Raw genomic sequence first — 9,745 nt, forward strand, 5'->3', positions numbered from 1 at the left:
CTGTCCACATTTGGCCACATCAATGTTATAATTTATATTCTTTATTTTCACTTCAACATCACAGCTCCCACTTCGGGTCTTGTGGCGACCAATCCATAAAGTACATGTAAACAAACCCTTTTCTTACATTTCTGACGTGTCCAGGTGATCGAGGAGGAGCCAGAGGTGCTGGAGGAGGAGCCTGCTCCCGTGGAGGAGGAGGAGGAGCCTGTGGAGGAGGCTGCTGCTCCTGCTGAGGAGGTGGAGGAGGAGGCCGCTGCCGAGGAGGAGGCCGTGGAAGAGGTACGTGCTTCTGCTACTGCGCATTGTATCCCAACTGCATACCTGCTTTCTTTCACCATTTAATTTGTAATAATTAAGGCCATTTTAAAGCTGCACTAGGCATCTCTGTCGCAGTACCACTTCACTTTTTGACTTCCAGTGGTTCTCAGTCCAGGTTTTCATTCCAGCCATCTAATCAGTGACTGATTTCCACCTGGGATGCCAGGTGGATGCAATTAACTGCAATTAACCACCTGGTAGGATAGATTGTTTTTTTTTAATTTAGGCTAAGACGGGTGGATTTTAAATAAAAGTCATGTGTAGTGCAGCTTTAATGAAACGTTCCAACAGAAACTGCTTACAACAAAATTAAGATCAAAATTGGAAACAACACTCAAAGTCACAACAAAGAAAAGAAAAATACTTTCTTCCGGTGTTATGTGTGTGGTAGAAAAATGATTTGTCTTTGTTTATTTCCAGAACACTTACAATTGGTGATCCATAAATATTTACTTATTCTACTGTAGTACTTATTGTAAGTGGTACTTAGAATAAGCACCACTTATGAACAGAAGCTATGCACACCAGGCACTATGCATTTTTTTTTTTTTTTTAGAATTTTTTTAGGGATGCGCACAAGTCCATTTTGGGTTACTATTCAGTGTGTGGTATTGACAAATATGCAGATATTGACCAAAATTTACAAAGGCTAAAGCAGATTATGGACAAAAATAATCACTTGTACAGTATTCTGCTTTCTACAGTACTGATCGGTTGCATATCTTTAGCAATCATGTTGGCAATAAGGGCAGAGATTCTCTGTTTGGTTTCTGTTACACAAATATTGTCATGCTAGTTTGGTTACATCATCTTGCTTGTAAGAAATAGTGGGCTGTCTTGTTTTTTTTTTAATGATTCAGCATTGTTGTTGTGGAGCCATGGAGCCAACAACTGTTCCACATAATTTACACTGAACAAGATTGTCCTTTACTTTCTTGGAGTTGGCTCACCCTAGGCTTTTGTGTGGCTTTGCTAATGACATAACTGCTACCAAAAGTAGCTACTGGAGGATGAGTGCAAAACAGTGAGTGTGGAGGGTTTTGAAATGACACCAGAAGCCCTCTAGTGGCTGATCCACAGAGCTTACTCTGCTGTTGGAGCTCTACCTAGTTAGTTCACTTTGTTAGAAGTACTTGGAACAAATATTTGTTTTTTTTATGACCCAACCCTAATTTTGATACATACCGTGGTGCTTCAGAAAAAGAGATGCCTTGTGACCCTAAATAAGTTGGATCATGATTTGGCAAACCTATCCATAGGTGCTTCGATGGCAAACGAAGCGTGAAATGTTCATAGTTTCTCCTGTGACCTGTGGCTTACATTGATTGATCCAGGCTGCACCAGTCGAGGAGGAGCCAGCAGCTGAGGAGGAGGCTGTTGAGGAGTTTGCGGCAGACCAGGCTGCAGAGGAGCCAGCAGAGGAGGAGGCTGTGGAGGAACCAGCAGCAGAACAGGCTGTAGAGGAGGACGTTGCAGAGGAGGCTGTGGAGGAGCCAGCAGCACATGTAGAGGAGGCCGTGGAAGAGGCTGCTCCAGTAGAGGAGGCCATGGAGGAGGCTGCAACGGAAGAAGAGGCTGTGGAGGAGCCTGCCGCAGAAGAGGAGGCCGTGGAGGAGGCTGCTGCAGAGGAGGAGGCCGTGGAGGAGGCTGCTGCAGAAGAGGAAACTATGGAGGAGGCTGCTGAGGAGGTGGCAGCAGAAGTAGAGGCCGCAGAGGAGGAGGTCGCTCCCTCAGAAGAAGCTGTCGAGGAGGTTGCTGAGGAGGTGGTGGCGGACGTAGAGGCTGTAGAAGAGGAGGTCGCTCCCACAGAAGAAGCCGTTGAGGAGGTGGCAGCCGACGTAGAGGCCGTAGAAGAAGAGGTCGCTCCCTCAGAAGAAGCCGTCGAGGAGCCAGCTGCAGATGCAGAGGTTGTAGAAGAAGAGGTCGCTCCTTCAGAAGAAGCAGTGGAGGAGGCCGTAGAGGAGGAGGCAGAGGAGGTAGAGGCTGTGGAGGAGAACGCTCCTTCAGAAGAGGAAGAGCCAGCAGTACCAGGTAAGGAAGAGGGGCATTAGCAAAAAGACATGTCAATCTTGGCAATTTGATACTGCTGCCACTGATACCATGGCATACAAGAAAAACCATCAGGCAAAGTGTTAACCACATTTCAACTTGAACAGCTTTGTAGCAACTTTTTCACAGGGGTTTTGGTGTCTGTCTTTGTTGGCTCTGTAAGTGAAACGGTTCCATATAACGTAGCATTGAAATTTCAGTTATCATGACAACACTAGCAGGAATAATCAGCCCTTATCAAGGCACTGAGGTTTTGCTAATAAATCCATTTCCTAACCCTCCACAAACAGGGTGGTTTCTACTCTTATCTAATTGCTACAGTGCTTGTATAACAGAGGGTAAAATAGCGTTATCACCCTCACACATTTCAGCACTGATTACTGAACCACCAGGACAGAATAGCGTTCAGGAAAGTTTGTGAGGGTCCAAAAACAGTTTGTATTAAAACATTTTTTTTTTTTAACACATTTGCAGTCACATTTAAAGCAATACACCAAGTTTTGGGTAGATTGTCCCATTGGTCAGCTTACCAGTGATGAGAACATGGACAACAAAATCATGTGTCCCTGGTAGATCACTGGCTCTGGAGCGCCATGCTAACACTTTAGCATACACTATGTTGAGTTATAATAGTAGTAGTAGTAGTAGTAGTAATTTTAGTGATAAAAAGTTGTCAGTAGCTACTGTAAGGCCTGTAGATTCATACATTTTAAAATTCAATATTAACTCAATATAGCTGATGTAGCTAGGTTTATTTTTGGAACTATTTCAGGTGAGCAACCACGTATCCATCCACTGCTCAATGATTTTTAGCTGTACACAGTCTTATATTACCCATCACATTCACTTTCTGTGGAAATGGAGAAAGTAGTCCCTGCTACAAACGGTGTGTTGTTTTTACATTTAATGTACATTTTAACATTTTTTTATATTTAGTGTAAATTTTACCAATCTCCTACACAATACTGCCATTCCTAGCCACATATGTTGCTACAGCGCTACAAGCTCACATTTTCTCACTTTTGAGATAATGCTAGTGGCTACTATCACTCAACATAGTGTATGCTAAAGTGTTAGCATGGAGCACTAGAGACAGCAATCTACTAGGGACACATGGATGAATGTGGTGTCCATGTTCTCATCACTTAATAGCTAAATTGACAAATGGGACAATCTCAAAAACTTTGTCATCAACAAATTTGGGATTAACGTTGTGTATAGTGTTTGCTGAACTTTTACTCCAAGCAGACAGCATCTCTACAAATAGTGTGTTTCTGAAGTACAGTGTATGTTAATTCTATCTTCAGGAGCATTATATAATCGGTGTGTGGTTTCAAATGATGTTCTTTTTCCACATTCACAGAGGAAACAGAAGAAGAAGTAGCAGAAGAAGAAGTAGCACAAGAGGAAGAGGAGGCACCAGAAGCAGGTGGGTACACACACACTCTCACGGCACACACACAGTCCTGGACTATCTAATAATTGATGTCCAAAATAGGTCACAGAGTAGGCCCAAATGTTTTCTCTGATTTTGTGATCTTACGTGTGTGTGTGTGTGTTTCTGTTTTTCAACGGCAGATTTTGCAGAGGCAGAGGAACAGATTCAGGATGAGCCCACAGGTAAACTTGGTTTTCATTCTCATTCTCATGTTTATTAGGCTGTAAACTTGGTATCAATGCCAAAGGCTCAGTTCCCACTGGAGCCACCCATACCAAAAACATCACCACTGACAATACTGTAATTGGTCTAATAGTGTTTCCAAGTCATTCTGTTTGGCTGGACCAGTTTGAATCGTTCTGTGACCCACTTTTGGATCCTGACCCAGACTTTGAAAAACATGGCATTAACTGTGTATTACATAATGTTGCATCAGGACACTACAGCACTTTGCAGCAAAGCATGTCGGCTATCTAAGTCAACGTGGCACTGATTGTCAGCTGTACTTTGGGTACAGTAAAGATAACAGAGCCTATGTTCCTGGGTAAATGTAGCCAATCTCCTCATGGCCATAAAACACACGGAAAAATCAGATTACATGTCATTTTTACCTATTTAGACAAGATTGGTGTCACAAATTGTTACAAAACGGGTCTTTCTCCTTGTGTGATTCTAGTTATACTCAGTTGTACTGTGTAGAAACAGCCATGCCTGATAAGGTGAAGCCACCTTTGAAACCTTTGCCAGCTGCAACATGCCCGACCGCTCCGATGTGTCCGCGTGTTGTGTTCTTTATAACAAGTTTCATATTCATAATTGGCACATGAACAGATCCAGACAGACAGTTTCTTCAAATTACTGGGTCTCCCTTTAAGATCCAATCAGGAATTTATTTGAACATCTACATTTTGGATTTAAATTCACATATATTCTTGAGGAATTTGACTTATAGATGGAAAATAACTTGTCAATTATCGTAACACATATTACTAACTGTTTACAAATGTTACAGCCTTACAACCGTAAAGTACATGTTAAACACTCAGAGTGTCGGTCCTTATAAAAAGGTCAGATGCATTTCGGAGTGAAAAAAGATCTTCTATCCGATAGATCGCTATGTAAACAAAGCCAGATGCAGGGTGAAGGCATGTCAGCAGAAGGCGGCGTAATGCAGTCACAGATCACAGATTGGGGCTTAAGATGCCTTCACATTGCCTTTGGAGCAAAGAGGCCAATCCAAAGTCTACATGGCTCTTTGTCAGACTATATACTTTATTTACAATGGCAAAGTAAACACCAGTCTGCAGTGTGGTGTCATATATTTAATCAAAACAATATCTGATCATCATAGAACTTTGAATCTAAATAAAGGGTGGTGTAATATGCTAATATGCTTCATTATCTACTCAACAATTTCTCAACTTTTTGGCAAGTAAGCTCTTTTATGAATTTACAATTTGGTGACAAAAAGACTGGTACACAACCTTTCTCCATATCTAAGTGAATCCAAATTAGATCTTGTAGTTTTTATCACTATAATGGAGAGCAAAGATCAAGCAGAAATGGCCAGATATTTATTTGGATATTAGATACAGGGACTTTGCCGTGTGTCTGCTAATGGGACTTGTGTATGGAGGGCAGAGCAGTCACTTCCCTCTAGTGTTGGGCTGCAGAAACACAATATAAAATGGCTGTCAGTCTTCATTGTCACTGGTCTCCACCAGCAGAGGTCATGCTACATGATCACTGGTAAAGCAACAGCACACCATGTAGTCAGGGAAAAATAGCCTCCATATGTGATGACAATAATGCACTTTTAGTTTTTTCAGAGATTGGTGCAAAATATGTGCTCAAGTACAAAAAAGTGTTTTGTTTTTGTACTGAATTGCACCGATCATAGTCGAAAGATCCAAACTGTTTTCTGCTTTTTAATGTCACTTATCATTTCTAATAACAATACCCAAACATGTACTCATCACACAGTGTCACACATAAACATTGTGGTCTCTTGCTGATGTCATCTTCTGTTTGCGGCCCCTACAGAAACGTAGAGCCTGCGGTCGTCGCGGCGACGGAGCAAGGACCCACTGACGTTGCATCATCACCCTCCGGGCGCGCTCGGAGCGATGCATCTCTCTCACCTCCGGAGAAACGGATCGAGTCGTCACGACAACACTCGTCTCTCTCTCTCCCCCTCTCCCTCCCCTCTCTCTCCCACTCTTTCTGAAAAATACCTTCCTTTTGAATTTCTTTTTTTTTTTTTGTGTAAATCTGTCTGATCACAGATGAATTGTTTGTTAATAATATGGTACTTTTCTTTTCCCCCTCTCTTTACCGTTTTTTTGTTCACTATTCTTTTTTTTTTTTTGGTTTGTTTTTTAGCTTTTGGTTTTATTTTAGTTGAGTTTAGCAAAATGGAGAATCCATTCCCATTCTTGTGTAGGGCGGTGTAGATCTGTGTGTCTGTGGCCAGACGTCCAGGCCATGGAAACCTCTATGTTGCTGTACTTCTACGGCCAGAGTCTTGCATCTGAAAGAGAGTCTGGAACACTTTTTCTTTTTTTCAAGCTTCCAGTGACTTTTTCTAGTTTGTTGCCACGCAATATTACGCCAAAACTGCTCCCTAGCTGGATTTTTAACGTAACTGAATACTCTTATCAGGAAACACTAGAAGTATTTGGCAGTTGCAGCAGCAAAAAGTCTTTGAGATGGAAGACTCTGGTCCGTACGGCGAGGTTAGCGTTTGACTTTGCGGGTTCAAAAAACCCTTCACATCGCGTTTTATGGACCCAGAATCGCAACTGAACCGGGGCGATGGGGGGGGGAAAGTGCTATATATTTTAAGGAGAAAGTCATGGGAATAGACCATTTTTCCCACCCCCAAGTATGCACTAAACACCCATGGGTGCTAAGATGACTTCAGCAAACCTTTCCCCCTGCTCGGCCACGGCATTGTAGATCCTATGCGAAAACTGTTGAGCGCCTCCCTCCCTCCGCCCTCCTCACCCAGTCAGTCTGTTATTTACCACTCAGTATGTGTCGACTCCAGACTCCAGGATGAGCCATATGCTAGCATGTGAATGCAGAGAGAAAGTGTGTGTGTGTGTGTGTGTGTGTGTGTGTGTGTGTGTGTGTGTGTGTGTGTGCGTGTGCGTGTGTGTGATCCTTACGTACCCCCGACGATGAGCGCGTGTTGTGTGCGTCGACAAATCAGCCGTAGATGTCGTCATGTTGGAAGTTCCCGGAGACTCGACCCTGTTTATATTTTGTCTTTCACTATTTCTTTTCTCATTATTCCAAACTACCAGTACCTCTGTGTGTGTGCGTGTGTGTGTGTTCTGTAGATTTCCAGCTGTTCATGTCAATTTTTTTTTTTTTTATTATTATTATTATTTCCAAGTATGATGACCAGGACCACCTAACTCGATCATCAAGGAAGCTCAAATTCCAAGTTTTCTCTGTAAAGTTTTTGACTTTAAACTTCACCTTTTTTTCCTTTTTGAGTTTGACTTAGTAAAGTTGTTTGACTTCTAAACTTTCTAAACTTGTACTGTGATGTGAACTAGGAAGCCATGGACAGTGCGCCGCTGTCCCACTGTGGTTTAAAGCCCCTTTTTTTCTTCAAACACACCAGCGATACTCAGATCCATATAAGAAGCCTAGCTGGACCCCGGAACGCTTAATCTGACCTTTTAACCCCGTGTGATCCAGATCCCGCATTTATCTCTCTCTCGCTTTAACACGGAAGATCCATCGCCTCTGGCTCACATGGGGTGAAATCGATCGGACGTCAACCAAGATCAGTTCATAAAAATATCCCAAATACACATGTTCTTGATGTTGTCATTACTTTTTTTATCATCGACGGCGAAGCTTCAGCGGCTCGTTCCCTCTGCTCAAAACGAGAAAGCGCTAAGCGTCCGTTTTTTTATTTCCTTCCTCTGAAGGAAACTCGTATAACTCGTGTGTCGTGTTTTTTTTTTTTTTTTTAGTCAGTGTTCCCTTTTTTTCCTCTTCTGCGGAGTCGCAATTTCTCTCCGTTGCAGGCCAGACGATAGACATGTGATACCGTAGGAACGAACTGCAACACAACACTACTGCGGGGGGTCCGGACCTGCGATCCCGTTTTTTTTTTTAACGCGATCGAAAATAGGCGGAACTTTAACAAAAAACATTCCTCCGTGTAGTATCAGTCTAAATCGGCTATTTTGCGTCCCTCCTCACCAGCTTTGGGTTTCATTCATTTTGGGGATGCAAAATGGTCCTGAAGCGGAAGGCAAACCACTGTAGAGAATCGACCCCCAGTCCTCACATAACTAACTAGCGGTTGTTTTTTTTCGGGATGCAACACATTCCAGTGGCGTGCAGTAGTCGTCGGGTAGGACGTCTGTTTTTTTCTATAACACTACTAGCCCGTCTTTTCTACTTCCCTAACACTTTGTAAGTCAATGTGAATTTTAAAAACCTTCTTTTTTTTTGTTAATATTGCAGATTACCACCTTTACAAAGATAGAGAGATCTTCTAGATTTTTAAAAAGAACAATTAAAGAAAAAAGGATTTAAGGAGACAAAAAAAAAACATTTTTAATATTCAGAAAAATCTTTAAACAAAGTTTTTTTTTTTTTCAAAGCCATATGCTGTTTGCGACAGGCAGGTTTTTCGGGGGGCTGCGCTAATTCAGGACAAACTTTTATTCTGTAAGTGGAAAGAATACGACACGATTAGCAATAAGATAAAAGAAGAGCGACCACGCCGCAACGACCTGGAGAGACAGGTTTTTATGTTTTTTATTACTGAGGTTCATCTTTGAACAGAAGTGGTTTACATGCTGTAAAGGGCTGTGATACATGGACAACTTATTCCCAGGCAAAGGAGGTGGCAGTTACCAACATACATCTGATAGAACTCATAATATTACCTGGGACTTCGATATGGTTCATGTCAATAACAGTGGAACAAATGTCTTATGGGAAAAATGCTGTGTTGAAAACTGCCCATCCCCTCTGCCTCTCAGTATTGACTCTGTATCACGGGCTTCAGTCTACAGACCTAGTTATCCTGTAGATACTGACAACAGGTGATTAAATTATTGTGAAGTGATGATGATAATGTGGATTCTGTAGAGGAGATTTGGACTGTCACAGTTCTCTGTAAATGATCTGTTCTGGGAGCTGCAATAAAGGTTTGGGACGACACAGAAACGACTCCGGGCTTTTTTTTTCATAGATAGTAACTGTGTTTTGGCATGTGGGACCTGTGTCACTCCTGTCTAGGTTATGGGAGGATATGCTTATCTCACGATACAATTCAACACGCAATATGGGGGTGACGAATCAATAAAACAATACAATGTAATAAATAAAAGTTCAGCGACAACAAAGAATGACTATTTCTGAGCCACAAATTTAGCCACAATTTATAGGGCTTTTATATAATTTGGATGGAGAGCTTGTGAAATTGTGATGGTCAAGCTGTCTCATTTGTGATTACTACAGCAGAATAAAATGGAGCTAATATCGCAATTCATTTTTCTGCCCCACAATACATATTGTCACATTTTTGTATTGCGATATATTGAATTTCGATATATCGTTCCATCCCTGCTCCTGTCCATAATAGACCAAGATGCAGGTCTGAGATATTAATTCCCATCAAAGCAAGAATGATGCAGTAACTTTACATTAAAGCTTAATTTACACACCAGGCAAAGTGACCAAATTTGATGTTCTGATCATGTCTCATAGTTTGTCCAGACTGTCCACACACATTGTAGTGGCACAGATCAGATATGTGTGTCCAGACTAGGGTATGTTGAAGCACCTTACATGGCAAAAAAACATCTGATTAATGCACCTCCTTCGAAATGAACCACAAATGAAAAAAATCAGCTATTGCTTGTTGGTTTCCGTCTACTATTGGCTGATCTTTTGTGCCAG

The 9,745-nt window shown here is 41.9% G+C and overlaps 1 protein-coding gene across 3 annotated transcripts in view; it reads left to right on the forward strand.

Moving 5' to 3' along the window:
- LOC139917188 (uncharacterized) overlaps positions 1-9,010 on the forward strand; it is a 33,334-nt gene extending 24,324 nt beyond the window's left edge. For all 3 annotated transcript variants that reach the window (XM_078287481.1, XM_071906267.2, XM_078287482.1), the window contains 5 exons: positions 145-282; positions 1,656-2,352; positions 3,734-3,799; positions 3,949-3,990; positions 5,852-9,010. In XM_078287481.1, coding sequence (XP_078143607.1) covers positions 145-282; positions 1,656-2,352; positions 3,734-3,799; positions 3,949-3,990; positions 5,852-5,859 — 951 coding nt within the window. In that variant the 3' untranslated portion in view covers positions 5,860-9,010. The remainder of the gene's footprint in view (positions 1-144; positions 283-1,655; positions 2,353-3,733; positions 3,800-3,948; positions 3,991-5,851) is intronic.
- Positions 9,011-9,745: the final 735 nt, after the last annotated feature.

Source organism: Centroberyx gerrardi, chromosome 13 (genome assembly GCF_048128805.1).
Source record: "Centroberyx gerrardi isolate f3 chromosome 13, fCenGer3.hap1.cur.20231027, whole genome shotgun sequence".
NCBI lineage: Eukaryota > Metazoa > Chordata > Actinopteri > Beryciformes > Berycidae > Centroberyx > Centroberyx gerrardi.